At 53.6% G+C, this 14,681-nt stretch overlaps 1 protein-coding gene across 1 annotated transcript in view; it reads right to left on the reverse strand.

The window, feature by feature from the left end:
* Positions 1 to 1,868: 1,868 nt before the first annotated feature.
* The window catches only part of DNHD1 (dynein heavy chain domain 1), a 128,343-nt gene continuing 115,530 nt past the window's right edge, over positions 1,869 to 14,681 (reverse strand). Inside the window, 5 exon segments of the mRNA XM_034780358.1 lie at positions 1,869 to 2,038; positions 5,204 to 5,395; positions 6,038 to 6,184; positions 9,089 to 9,530; positions 10,949 to 11,380. Of these exon segments, the coding sequence (XP_034636249.1) occupies positions 1,869 to 2,038; positions 5,204 to 5,395; positions 6,038 to 6,184; positions 9,089 to 9,530; positions 10,949 to 11,380 (1,383 nt within the window).

Raw genomic sequence — 14,681 nt, forward strand, 5'->3', positions numbered from 1 at the left:
TTGCTGAATGCCGACATTGCTTCAGTCTTCTCATTGTTTGAAGACCAGCAGTGGGGGTTCAAGAGAAATTTATTTCCGGATGGGGTCATCCTTTGAAACATTTGTGGCCTCTCTGTCAGACTCCCCACTGGGGAACCAGCTCCTGGGAGGGGGCAGGCAATGGCTGTAGCTGTTTGAGGATACCCTGTATGGGTTGCAGCCTGGGGTGGTAGATGATCACTAAGGGTGTGGGGGTTTTATTTCTGTATTGAAGCAGGTTCTCTCGGGGTATTTGGGTGGCCTGTTCCAAGTTGCAATCTACTTCTCTGGTAGAGTGTCCTTGTTTGGTGAAGGCGGTTTTGAGTGTGTTAAGGTATATAACTCACACTTTCTCCTCAGAGCATATACTGTGGTATCTGAGGGCCTGGCTGAAGATCACAGATTTCTTGGTGTGTTTGGGATGGTTACTGGATCTATGAAGGTAGGTGTGGTGATCCGTGGGTTTCTTGTAAGTGCGTCTGACGTATTCACCCACGAAAGCTTATGCTCCAATACTTCTGTTAGTCTATAAGGTGCCACAGGACTCTCTGTCACTTCTTGTAAATAATTGTCTGTAGGGTTCCATCATTGAAGCTGATTGTGGTGTCCAGGAAATTGAGCTGGTGGGAGAGTGTTCCAGAGAGAGGTGGTGGTTGTTGGAGTTGTGGTGGAAATCCATGATGGAGTTTAAGCCGTGCGTCCAGAATATGAAAATGTCATTGACATATCTCAGGTATATCATTGGTTTCTTGGTACATTTGTCCAAAAATTCTCCTTCAAGGTGGCCCATGATTATCATAGACTCATAGAATATCAGGGTTGGAAGGGACCTCAGGAGGCATCTAGTCCAACTCCCAGCTCAAAGCAGGACCAATTCCCAACTAAATCATCCCAGCCAGGGCTTTGTCAAGCCGGGCCTTAAAAACCTCTAAGGAAGGAGATTCCACCACCTCCCTAGGTAACCCATTCCAGTGCTTCACCACCCTCCTAGTGAAAAAGTTTTTCCTAATATCCAACTTAAACCTCCCCAACTGCAACTTGAGACCATTACTCCTTGTTCTGACATCTGGTACCACTGAGAACAGTCTAGACCCTTTCTCTTTGGAACCCCCTTTCAGGTAGTTGAAAGTAGCTACCAAATCCCCCCTCATTCTTTTCTTCTGCAGACTAAACAATCCCAGTTTCCTCAGCCTCTCCTCATAAGTCATGTGCTCCAGCAACCTAATCATTTTTGTTGCCCTCCGCTGGACTCTTTCCAATTTTTCCACATCCTTCTTGTAGTGTGGGGCCCAAAACTGGACACAGTACTCCAGGTGTGGCCTCACCAATGCTGAATCGAGGGGAATAATTACGTCCTTCGATCTGCTGGCAATGCCCCTACTTATACAGCCCATAATGCCGTTAGCCTTCTTGGCAACAAGGGCACACTGTCGACTCATATCCAGCTTCTCATCCACTGTAACCCCTAGGTCCTTTTCTGCAGAACTGCTGCCTAGCCATTCGGTCCCTAGTCTGTAACAGTGAATGGGATTCTTCCATCCTAAGTGCAGGACTTTGCACTTGTCCTTGTTGAACCTCATCAGGTTTCTTTTGGCCCCAATTAGTGATAGTCGTTGAGGTATAGATTCGATAGTGGCATCAGAGACAGTTAACTCGTGGTTCAGGAGTGACTCAAAATGCTCCTTCCATCTGGCTTTGATGGCTTCGCTGTCCTTAAAACACATTGACCCATCTTGGGCTCGGTGTGGTGTGGGACCATGGGAGCATGGACCATAAATGGCTCTTATTGCCTGAAAAAAGCTCCTCATGTCATGTTTATCAGCATAAAGCTCAATCTCTTCGGCCTTTTCTCACCACCACTTATTTTTGATGTAGTGGATTTTCCTTTGGGCTTCAGCCTTGAGTTGCTTGTACGACTCTTTCTTCTGCTGGTGTGATATGTCGTTTTGCCACATGCAATAAGCTTTTCTTTTCTCGTCGAGCAGGCCCTGAATCTCAGCATCATTCTCATCAAACCAATCTTGGTGATGGTGGGTGACATAGTCAATGGACTCAGCACATGCCAAGAGAATGGCAGCCTTTGATCTCTTCCAGAAATTTTCATTATAATCATCAGCGGTAGGCATAGCGGCAAACCTCTCTTGGAGATATTGCTGAAGTTTCTCCCAAGTCACTATATCTCGAAGGGACTTGATGCTGAATTTCTTTCGTACTGATTTTGCCTATTTGCGATGCCTTCAGGTGATCTGGAAAGTCATGACTGAGCTAACAAGGCAAAGGTCTGTCCAACAGTCATGGGTTCCATGCATGGCTCTCGTGATGCAGACATCCTTCTGATCTCGAGCTCTGACAAGAACAGTCAAGAAGGTGCCAATGCCTGGAGTGAGGGTTTCTCCAGGTGGTCTTACACTTCTCACCTTGTCTAAAGAGGGTGTTTGTGATGATCAGGCCATGTTCTACGCAGTTCCTACTCCTTCTGTTCTGATAGAGCAATTCCAGAGATCTGACTCATGCCGGACTGTTGCGTTAAAATCTCTGGGGAGAATGATCTTGTCCTCCTTGGGAATGTTGGTCAAGACTCTGTCAAGATCTGTATAGAATTGTTCCTTGATATCCTTGACAGCATTGAGTGCTGGGGCATATGCGCTGATGACAGCAGCAGACTGGTTGTTGCTGAGCTTAAGACAAATAGACATAAGACGTTCATTGGTTCTTATAGGAAATTCTGTAAACTGAATGACAAACTTATTCCTAATAGCAAAACTGACACCATGAATGTGCCTGTCCTTGGCAGGTTTTCCTTTCCAGAAAAAGGTGAAGCCTCCACCTTCTCTCGGTTCACCTTCATCTGGGCACTTGTCTCACTCAGGGCAGCGACGTCAATGTTATATCTTGCCAGTTCCCTGGCGACGATAGTTCTTCTTTCCAGCCATACATTATCTTTGTTACCCATCAGGGTGAGAACGTTCCATGTAGCAAAAGTCACCGTCTTTCTATAGCTTCAAACACAGGCAGATCCCGCTGGCCATGGTAATCCAGCCAGGAGTGGATGACACAGCCTAGGTTTAGGGCATCTTTTCTAGCCCTCTCCCAGTGCAGGGTGAGCAGAGGGGATCCTAAAGAGGACTGCTCAGTTGCAATAGCAGCTGCCGAATTGCATCCGTCTCAGTCCAGGTGCCAGACGACCATCTAACTACTGCCACCTAAAGCAGCTTCGTGGTTAGGAACTGCCAGATTCACTAATCCTGTCCCCGTCACCACTAGTCCATCGCCACAGGGCTGGGAATGTTGCAGAGATGTTATTTCCCGTGGTAGATGCCTGTGCGCGACTTCTTTTAGCATGGGGAAGCTGGTGCACCTACATGATCATGACAAGCTGGAGGTCTGGGGCCCCGTGGCAGGAAAAGTCTGAGACGACTGGAGATCTCTAACTTGCTGCAGCCTTCATCTGCTTTCACAGCCTTTGAGATCCGAAGACCTTCTTCTGCTTGATCCACCATTGAGGACTTGGGGGATTGGACCATGCTTTGTCTGGGACCTCCCCTCAGACCTGTTTGCCTTGGGAGACCCTACCAGGAGCATAAAGCTCCCGACCATATAGCTCTAAGGATGGACCCCTGTGTACTCCTGTGCACGCTGCCAGCTGACATCAAGAAGTCTGTGGGTCACACCAGATGATCTAATGGTCCCTTCTGGCCTTAAGCGCTATGAATCGCCCATGCCAGTCACAGCACTGAACAGCTGCTAGAGAGAGAACGGAAGTCAGCACCGTGCCTCTCCACTGTCGCCGCCTTTCGACCTGTCAGACACAGGGTCCTTCTCCCCTGGCCAGGAGGCCAAAACCCAAGGGCCAGTTAGGTCCCAGCTCCTCTCAGAGCCACTGGGAACTCTGGACCATTCCTGGTAGGACTGAGCTACGTCTTTGGAGCAGGGATATCTCTGGGCAGCACTGGATGGCCCCTATGCTAAAGCCTATACAAAGAGCAGAGACTTGCCATGAAAAGCCGCTTCCTTTTACAGCCTGGGGACCCCGCACCAAGGGGCCCAGCGGACGCTGCTCTCCAGAGGAGCTCATGGGCCAGGGACTTACCCAGAATGGGGATCCCACCACTGAACAGCTCATCAGTGACTGTCCCTGGGGGAAGCTGCCAACCCTGACAGTGGGCACAAGCCAAGGGACCATGCCTAGCCAAAGGAGAGAGACCCAGACCCCCCAGCAAGCACTGGGGGGAGATGCCCGCAGAGCAGAAATGGCTGAAGCACATTCTGAGGCGCAGAGGGGCAGTGAATGGGGCTGGCATCTGCAATGGAAGATGGGGACTGCACTGGAGCAGGGAGATGGAGCCCCTCCAGCACCCTGTGCTCAGCCCCGCCCCTTCCTCCCTCCCTCCCCAAATGGCCCAGCCAGGCCAAGTCCTGGAAGAGAGGGGAAGAGCTAACCACGCTTCGCCCAGCTCAGTGTGGGGGCTGTCGCTGATCCCTGGTACGGAGCCCCAGGGGGAGGAGCAAGGGGGGAGTCTCATGGGAGCTTCCTGCAGGGAGACAGATTCAGAGAGGCAGTGTCCCTGGGGGGTGGGAATCATAGAATATCAGGGTTGGAAGGGACCTCAGGAGGTATCTAGTCCAACCCCCTGCTCAAAGCGGGACCAACCCCAACTAAATCATCCCAGCCAGGGCTTTGTCAAGCCGGGCCTTAAAAACCTCTAAGGATGGAGATTCCACCACCTCCCTAGGGAACCCATTCCAGTGCTTCACCACACTCCTAGTGAACAAGTGTTTCCTAATATCCAACCTAAACCTCCCGCACTGCAACTTGAGACCATTACTCCTTGTTCTGTCATCTGGTACCACTGAGAACAGTCTAGATCCATCCGCTTTGGAACCCCCCTTCAGATAATTGACAGCAGCTATCAAATCCCCCCTCACTCTTCTCTTCTGCAGGCTAACAATCCCAGTTTCCTCAGCCTCTCCTCATAAGTCATGTGCTCCAGACCCCTAATCATTTTTGTTGCCCTCTGCTGGACTCTTACCAATTTTTCCACATCCTTCTTGTAGTGTGGGGCCCAAAACTGGACACAGTATTCCAGATGAGGCCTCACCAGTGTCAAATAGAGGGGAATGATCACGTCCCTCAATCTGCTGGCAATGCCCCTACTTATGGAAGCCCCGGCGTTCGGTCCCTTACCTTTCCCCAAGGCACGGAGCGGCAGGGTGGTGCTCAGGTAGAGTCGGAAAGAGGGCAGCACCTGCACCTCCCCGAGCGATTCGGAGTGCAGGGTGCAGCCCCCTGCCCCCAGCAACGTCTCCTTCTGCAGGAGCTGCAGGAGAGCCGGGCAGCAGGGGCTCCTCTCAAAGTCCAGGAGCAGGATGGGCAGCCCTGGGGAAACGGCCTCAGTTACCCCCTGGTGCGCCACCAGGGCCCAGCTACTGCCCCACCACCAGCCCAGCCCGACCTCCATCGCCTGCCCAGCCCCCCACAGCCTGACTGCCATTGCCTGCCCAGCTCCCTACAGCCTGCCCCCCACAGCCTGCCCAGCCTCCCACAGCCTGACCCCCATTGCCTCCCCAGCCCCCCACAGCCTGCCCCGCCCCCCACAGCCTGCCCCCATCGCCTGCCCTGACCCCCATTGACTGCCCAGCCCCCCAGCCCCTCCCCACAGCTTGCCCCCCATTGCCTGCCCAGCCCCCAACTCTATCACCTGCCTAGCCCCCCACAGCCTGCCCCCATTGCCTCCCCAGCCCCCACCGCCTGACCCCCATTGACTGCCCAGCCCTTCTCAGCTGCTCCCTACCTCTGCTCGGCGGAGGTGACAGGCCCCGGCCTGCAATAACCACCTGACTCAGAGAATGCATGCCTGGACCTGCCGTCTCTGGGGAGCTTTGCTGGGGCCCCAGAACTGTGGAGGCCAGTTGTCTGCAGGGGGGGTGTGCTGGGGGCCCAGCCCCAGAGGCCAGGTCAGGCCCAGTGGCATGCTGGGGGCATGCAGTATCTACAGTGCACTCACACACCCGCCCTTACCGTCGCTGGCTGCAGCCAGGAGGTTGTGCTCCAGCCTGGGGTCTGTAGCCGACAGCACCTGGAGATTTTTCTCAGGTGACTCTTCATTGCTCCCTGACTCCTCGGCACTGGACAGTGTGTCCGAGCAGGCGAAGAGCAGGGACTCATCTGGAGGAGACAGGAGAAGGTTCCTACTCCAGGGGAAAAAGGGAGGAGGTGTTGCCTTATATATTAAAAATGTACACACTTGGACTGAGGTGGAGATGGACATAGGAGACGGAAGTGTTGAGAGTCTCTGGGTTAGGCTAAAAGGGGTAAAAAACAAGGGAGATGTCATGCTAGGAGTCTACTACAGGCCACCTAACCAGGTGGAAGAGGTGGATGAGGCTTTTTTTAAACAACTAACAAAATTATCCAAAGCCCAAGATTTGGTGGTGATGGGGGACTTCAACTATCCGGATATATGTTGGGAAAATAACACAGCGGGGCACAGACTATCCAACAAATTCTTGGACTGCATTGCAGACAACTTTTTATTTCAGAAGGTTGAAAAAGCTACTAGGCGGGAAGCTGTTCTAGACTTGATTTTAACAAATAGGGAGGAACTCGTTGAGAATGTGAAAGTAGAAGGCAGCCTGGGTGAAAGTGATCATGAAATCATAGAGTTCGCAATTCTAAGGAAGGGTAGAAGGGAGTACAGCAAAATAGAGACAATGGATTTCAGGAAGGCAGATTTTGGTAAGCTCAGAGAGCTGATAGGTAAGGTCCCATGGGAATCAAGACTGAGGGGAAAAACAAGTGAGGAGAGTTGGCAGTTTTTCAAAGGGACACTATTAAGGGCCCAAAAGCAAGCTATTCCGCTGGTTAGGAAAGATAGAAAATGTGGCAAAAGACTACCTTGGCTTAACCACGAGATCTTGCATGATCTAAAAAATAAAAAGGAGTCATATAAAAAATGGAAACTAGGACAGATTACAAAGGATGAATATAGGCAAACAACACAGGAATGCAGGGGCAAGATTAGAAAGGCAAAGGCACAAAATGAGCTCAAACTAGCTATGGGAATAAAGGGAAACAAGAAGACTTTTTATCAATACATTAGAAGCAAGAGGAAGACCAAAGACAGGGTAGGCCCACTGCTTAGTGACGAGGGAGAAACAGTAACAGGAAACTTGGAAATGGCAAAGATGCTTAATGACTTCTTTGTTTCGGTCTTTACCGAGAAGTCTGAAGGAATGCCTAACATAGTGAATGCTAATGGGAAGGGGGTAGGTTTAGCAGATAAAATAAAAAAAGAACAAGTTAAAAATCACTTAGAAAAGTTAGATGCCTGCAAGTCACCAGGGCCTGATGAAATGCATCCTAGAATACTCAAGGAGCTAATAGAGGAGGTATCTGAGCCTCTAGCTATTATCTTTAGAAAATCATGGGAGACGGGAGAGATTCCAGAAGACTGGAAAAGGGCAAATATAGTGCCCATCTATAAAAAGGGAAATAAAAACAACCCAGGAAACTACAGACCACTTAGTTTAACTTCTGTGCCAGGGAAGATAATGGAGCAAGTAATTAAGGAAATCATCTGCAAACACTTGGAAGGTGGTAAGGTGATAGGGAAAAGCCAGCATGGATTTGTAAAGAACAAATCATGTCAAACCAATCTGATAGCTTTCTTTGATAGGATAATGAGTCTTGTGGATAAGGGAGAAGCTGTGGATGTGGTATACCTAGACTTTAGTAAGGCATTTGATACTGTCTCGCACGATATTCTTATCGATAAACTAGGCAAATACAATTTAGATGGGGCTACTATAAGGTGGGTGCATAACTGGCTGGATAACTGTACTCAGAGAGTTGTTATTAATGGTTCCCAATCCTGCTGGAAAGGCGTAACGAGTGGGGTTCCGCAGGGGTCTGTTTTGGGACCAGCTCTGTTCAATATCTTCATCAACGACTTAGATATTGGCATAGAAAGTACGCTTATTACGTTTGCGGATGATACCAAACTGGGAGGGATTGCAACTGCTTTGGAGGACAGGGTCATAATTCAAAATGATCTGGACAAATTGGAGAAATGGTCTGAGTTAAACAGGATGAAGTTTAACAAAGACAAATGCAAAGTGCTCCACTTCGGAAGGAAAAATCAGTTTCACACATACAGAATGGGAAGAGACGGTCTAGGAAGGAGTACAGCAGAAAGGGATCTAGGGGTTATAGTGGACCACAAGCTAAATATGAGTCAAAAGTGTGATGCTGTTGCAAAAAAAGCAAACATGATTCTGGGATGTATTTACAGGTGTGTTGTGAGCAAGTCATGAGAAGTCATTCTTCTGCTCTACTCTGCGCTGGTTAGGCCTCAGCTGGAGTATTGTGTCCAGTTCTGGGCACCGCATTTCAAGAAAGATGTGGAGAAATTGGAAAGGGTCCAGAGAAGAGCAACAAGAATGATTAAAGGTCTTGAGAACATGACCTATGAAGGAAGGCTGAAAGAATTGGGTTTATTTAGTTTGGAAAAGAGAAGACTGAGAGGGGTCATGATAGCAGTTTTCAGGTATCTAAAAGGGTGTCATAAGGAGGAGGGAGAAAACTTGTTCACCTTAGCCTCTAAGGATAGAACAAGAAGCAAGGGAGGTCTAGGTTGGACATTATGAAAAAGTTCCTAACTGTCAGGGTGGTTAAACACTGGAATAAATTGCCCAGGGAGGTTGTGGAATCTCCATCTCTGGAGATATTTAAGAGTAGGTTAGATAAATGTCTATCAGGGATGGTCTAGACAGTATTTGGTCCTGCCATGAGGGCAGGGGACTGGACTCGATGACATCTCGAGGTCCCTTCCAGTCCTAGAATCTATGAATCCTGAAAAGGGGCTCCCAGAAGGGCCCTTCCTTCCCTAAGGCCCCGGTGGGGCTGGGGGAACTTTTCAGGAGACTCCAGGAACCTGAGCTGTGCAGAAGGAATAACCTCTCGCTCTAGAGCCGCTGGCACCTGATAGCAGAGGGTTCATTCACTCCCCACCCAAGGCAGCTGGGGTGGGGGGACTGGTCCCAGGCCTGGCTTCTCATTCCCCTCACTCACCCTCATCCGCTTTCTGTGCCATGAGGAGCCAGGTGAGGGCCTGCTGGTCAGGGTCGAGCAGCAGGGGCCAGCAGCGGGAGCAGGTGTGAGTGTCTGTGCGGAGCAGCAGGGCGGCCTGGCGCCCGGCCAAGTCCTGAGGCTTCTGGTCCCTGTCCCAGGCACGCTGCTCCCTCTCTGAGCTCAGCAGGGCCAGCAAGCTGAAGTCCTGGCGCACAGGCAGCAGGGCTGGACCCTGGGGGGCTGGGCCAGGACAGGGCAGCTCCTTCTCCAGCAACCTCCGCACGTCGTCTGGCCCCAGGGAGCTTTGGCGCCTGGCACAGATATCCTGCCACTTCTCCAGCAGCTCCTGCCGCCGCGGCGGGGGGAAGGCGCCCATGTAGGAGAGAGCGGCTGCACAAAGGAGTGCGTCCCCCTGGGCCGTGCTGCAGTTCTGCTCCAAGTGCTGTCAGGAGACAAGGCAGGGTCAGCAGGGAACCCCACCCCTAGCGGAAGCCCTGCCCCCAGGCCCCGATCCCTGCTCCCTGGGGGAGAGCCCCACCCACAGACCCTGCCCCCATGGGGGAGCCCTGCTCCCAGACTCCACCCCCAGGGGAGCCCCACCCCCAGACCCTGATCCCCACCCTCAGGGGGAGCCCCATACCCAGACCCTACCCCTGGGGGAAGCCCTGTTCCCAGACCCCACCCTGGGGAGTCCTGCTCCCAGATCCTGTCCACCCAATCTCCACTCCTAGCAACCCCTGTATCCAGAGTCTATACCCCGATCTCCAACCCTCGCACCAAGATGGACTAACCCTACACACGGCCCCCTCCCTCCAGCCAGAGGGAGCAGATCCTAGATCCAAGAGGTGCCGCTGCCTGGCTCTGACTGCTTCAGCCCAGGGCAGCTCTGGATTTGGCCTACAGGAGCTCCAGAGTACAGGGTAAGGAGAGATGGGGAGTCCCAGAAATGGATGGGGAGAAACATCCCAGAATCCTTTGCACTGGCTCTTTGGCTTCCTGGGACGCTGGACGCCCCGGGCGTCGGGGACGGGAGGGGATGAGGCCGTCCCGGCCGTTAACGGGACACCAGCCGCCCCGGGCGTCGGGGACGGGATGTGACGAGGCTGTCCTGGTCGTTACCGGGATGCTGTCCGCCCCGGGCATCGGGGATGGGATGCGACGAGGCTGTCCCGGTCGTTACCTGGGACGCCGGCTGCCCCGGGCGTGGGGGAGGGGACGGGACGAGGCTGTCCCGGTCATTACCTGGGACGCCGGCTGCCCCGGGCGTGGGGGAGGGGACGGGACGAGGCTGTCCCAGCCATTACCTGGGACGCCGGCTGCCCCGGGCGTCGGGGAGGGGAGGGGACGAGGCTGTCCCGGTCATTACCTGGGACGCTGGCTGCCCCGGGCATGGGGGAGGGGACGGGATGAGGCTGTCCCGGTCATTACCTGGGACGCCGGCTGCCCCGGGCGTCGGGGACGGGAGGGGATGAGGCTGTCCCGGCCGTTAACGGGACACCAGCCGCCCCGGGCGTCGGGGAGGGGACGGGATGAGGCTGTCCCGGCTGTTACCCAGGTTGCCGGCTACCCCGGGCGTGGGGGAGGGGACGGGATGAGGCTGTCCCGGTCGTTACCCAGGATGCCGGCTGCCCCGGGCGTTGGGGAGGGGACGGGACGAGGCTGTCCCGGTCGTTACCTGGGACGCCGGCTGCCCCGGGCATCGGGGATGGGAGGGGACGAGGCTGTCCCGGTTGTTACCTGGGACGCCGGCTGCCCCGGGCGTCAGGGAGGGGACAGGACGAGGCTGTCCCAGCCATTACCTGGGACGCCGGCTGCCCCGGGCGTGGGGATGGGATGCGACGAGGCTGTCCCTGCCGTTACCTTCACAGCCGCTGTCCAGTTGGCCACGTGCATTGCCACCGAGCTCTCAACGGTGTCAACCTTCTCCTTCTCCTGCAGGACGTGACTGAGTTTGCGGGCCAGGGCCTCCTGATGCTCGGTGGCCTGCAGCAGCTCCAAGCCCCAGCTCGAACTCAACTCTTTCAGCTTCTCAGCCTGCAGGCGCCGGTCGCCCAGCCGCCCCTTCTCTGCCCGAATCTGGAATTTGCAGTGCTGCAGCTGCATCAAGGTGGGCTCCCAAATGCGCAGAGCCCGGTGGTACCAGTAGATGGCGCAGATCCACTGGCACAGGGCAGCCGCGGCTTTGCTGACACTCTGCAGGGAGGCAGCGCAGAAGCTCTCGTCCGACACCACCTGGCCCAGAGCCTGGAACAGGTTGTTGGGGAGCTCGTCCTTCGGGTAGAAGAGCAGCTCCTGGAGAGCAGAGAGGAGAGGGGTGAGGCTGGGCTCAGGGAGGGGGACTCATGGCGCACCCCAAAGCCAGATCCTGACCCCACATAGTAGAGCCCCGGGTGGCCCTATTTGTTAATCCCGCCCCACACTCGTTCTTGCATTTTTATCCCACTTCCCCCAGCAAAACCAGCAGCTCCCAACTCCCGCAAGAGAGAGCGAGTCCCCCATCTATTAATACCCAAAGTGAAGCGTGGCCGGGTCAGACATGAGCTGCAGACACGTGTTTTACATGGGAAACTGAGGAGGGATTTACTGTTTTCCTGCACGTTCCTGCCATGGGGTTGTTTTGCCGCCCACAAAGTGCATGTTATCCACCTCGACTATCATGGCAGGCAGGGTTGCCATAGATTCCAGGGCTTGTCCTGGAGTCTCCAGGAATTAAAGGTGACTCTTTAATTGAAGCTTATGTCATGGGATGGCCCCTCCAGGAATACGTCCAACCAAGACTGGCCACCCTAATGGAAGCCACAGAGCTCCCCGCAGAGCAGCGGGCTCTCCTCTGCCTCCGGCAGGTGAGGGACGTTGCACGGCATGCCCTAGAGACGTGGGGGATGTGATGAATGTGGGAATGGTTTTTACGAACTATCCATCTGTCACGGACTCTTGTCTATGTCCTTGGGAGTCACCCAGGACCCACACAGCTCCATGGGGACAGGCCGGTGACCTTCAACACTCCAAAATTGGGCCTTCGGGTGCCAGCGACCCCTGTCTCCCGCCATGTTGCCTGCAGAGAATCCGGCCAAGCCAGAATCCAGTGGGAGACTTATACTGTCCCCTTCAGGGTGCAATGCTCGTGTTGGAGGGTGTTGGCCCCTCACTGACACTGAGGGGGGGTTGATTGGCCCTCTCCCAGGACCAAAAGGAAGGGGGAGGGTTGATGGGAAGCCAGGCCCCTGAGACTGACAGACCCCACGGGCAATGGGGAGAGGCCAACACTTCCAGTCAGCCTGATTGACAGGACGGGTAGGCCAAGGGGGGGCCTGAGCCAGAGGGGCCAAGCTAAGGAGGGAGCAGGGGCCCGGGCTGAGCTGGGAGCAGAGCCGCAGCCAGAGCCAGGGGGGCCAGAGCCAGAGGGGCAGCCCAGGGAGCTGGAGGCAGAGCAGCAGTGGGGCTGGGAGCTGGAGCTGGATCTGGTGGGGGGCGGTGGGGGGGGGCCTGGGGACTGGGAGCGGGAGCTGGGGGTGGGGCTGGGGCTGCAGCCGTCCGGAGCCGAGTGCCTGAGCCGCCGGCTGGGCAGAGTGAGAGAGACCCTGGGCAGAGGGCCCAGCGCAGGGAGATGCCCCCAGGCCAAGAGGCCTTGCAGCCCAGACTGGGAGGGGGCTTGTAACCCCCACGGGGGGGGGGGGCTGCCCCCTAGAGCCTGAGGGCGTGTGGCCACCACCAGAGAGAGTGTCCGACCTGCAGCACAGCGAGGGCCTGGGCAGGGCCTGGGCCGGGTGAGGAACAGACTGTGCACTGCCCTGGCATTCCCTGCCACAGAGCGGGGTGATGGCTTTTCCCTCCACCTTTCCCAGTTTCTACTTATTTTTAAGGACTTGCTGTGTAATAAATCGTGTTTGCTTTGAACTGTATGCAATGATCAGTGGGTCAGGACAGAGCCCCCCGGAGTGGGGACACCCAAGCCCTGTCCTAAGTACGACAGCCGGATTGGGGGTCGAGCCCCAGGAATCCTGGGCCCAGCCTGGTCGGGGGTCCGAGTCAGGCAGGCCGCTGGGTAAGGGAGCGGGAGCGGGAGCGGGAGCGAGGACTCGGCTCCTTTGGTGTATAAGCCAGGAAAGCTCCCCACAATAGCAGGACCATTCCCCTGATTACACTCTTAATGAGTCTGTGCAGCACCACCAGGCAGCCTTCCCAAACAAGGTAACAATTTATCAGTCACCTGAAAGTCCTTAGAGTAGCAGCCGTGTTAGTCTGTATCCGCAAAAAGAAGAACAGGAGTACTTGTGGCACCTTAGAGACTAACAAATTTATTAGAGCATAAGCTTTCATGGACTACAGCCCACTTCTTCGGATGCATATAGAATGGAACATATATTGAGGAGATATATATACACACATACAGAGAGCATGAACAGGTGGTAGTTGTCTTACCAACTCTGAGAGGCCAATTAATTAAGAGAAAAAAAACTTTTGAAGTGATAATCAAGCTAGCCCAGTACAGACAGTTAAGAAGTGTGAGAATACTTACAAGGGGAGATAGATTCAATGTTTGTAATGGCTCAGCCATTCCCAGTCCTTATTCAAACCGGAGTTGATTGTATCTAGTTTGCATATCAATTCTAGCTCAGCAGTCTCTCCTTGGAGTCTGTTTTTGAAGTTTTTCTGTTGTAATATAGCCACCTGCAGGTCTGTCACTGAATGACCAGACAGGTTAAAGTGTTCTCCCACTGGTTTTTGAGTATTTTGATTCCTGATGTCAGATTTGTGTCCATTAATTCTTTTGCGTAGAGACTGTCCGGTTTGGCCAATGTACATGGCAGAGGGGCATTGCTGGCACATGATGGCATATATCACATTGGTAGATGTGCAGGTGAACGAGCCCCCTCAGACCCTACACTACCAGCACTCCCAGCTATCTTCGAGACACCACTGACTTCCTGAGGAAACTACAATCCATCGGTGATCTTCCAGAAAACACCATCCTGGCCACTATGGACGTAGAAGCCCTCTACACCAATATTCCACACAAAGATGGACTACAAGCTATCAGGAACAGTATCCCTGATAATGTCACAGCTAACCTGGTGGCTGAACTTTGTGATTTTGTCCTCACCCACAACTATTTCACATTTGGGGACAATATATACCTTCAAGTCAGCGACACTGCTATGGGTACCCGCATGGCCCCACAATATGCCAACATTTTTATGGCTGACTTAGAACAACGCTTCCTTAGCTCTCGTCCCCTCACGCCCCTACTCTACTTGCGCTACATTGATGACATCTTCATCATCTGGACCCATGGAAAAGAAGCCCTTGAGGAATTTCACCATGATTTCAATAATTTCCATCCCACCATCAACCTCAGCCTAGATCAATCCACACAAGCGGTCCATTTCCTGGACACTACTGTGCTAATAAGCGATGGTCACATAAATACCACCCTATACCGGAAACCTACTGACCACTACACTTACCTACATGCCTCCAGCTTCCATCCAGGACACACCACACGATCCATTGTCTACAGCCAAGCTCTAAGATATAACCGCATTTGCTCCAATCCCTCGGATAGAGACAAGCACCTACAAGATCTCTATCA

The sequence above is a fragment of the Trachemys scripta genome, chromosome 1 (genome assembly GCF_013100865.1).
Source record: "Trachemys scripta elegans isolate TJP31775 chromosome 1, CAS_Tse_1.0, whole genome shotgun sequence".
Taxonomy (NCBI): Eukaryota; Metazoa; Chordata; order Testudines; family Emydidae; genus Trachemys; species Trachemys scripta.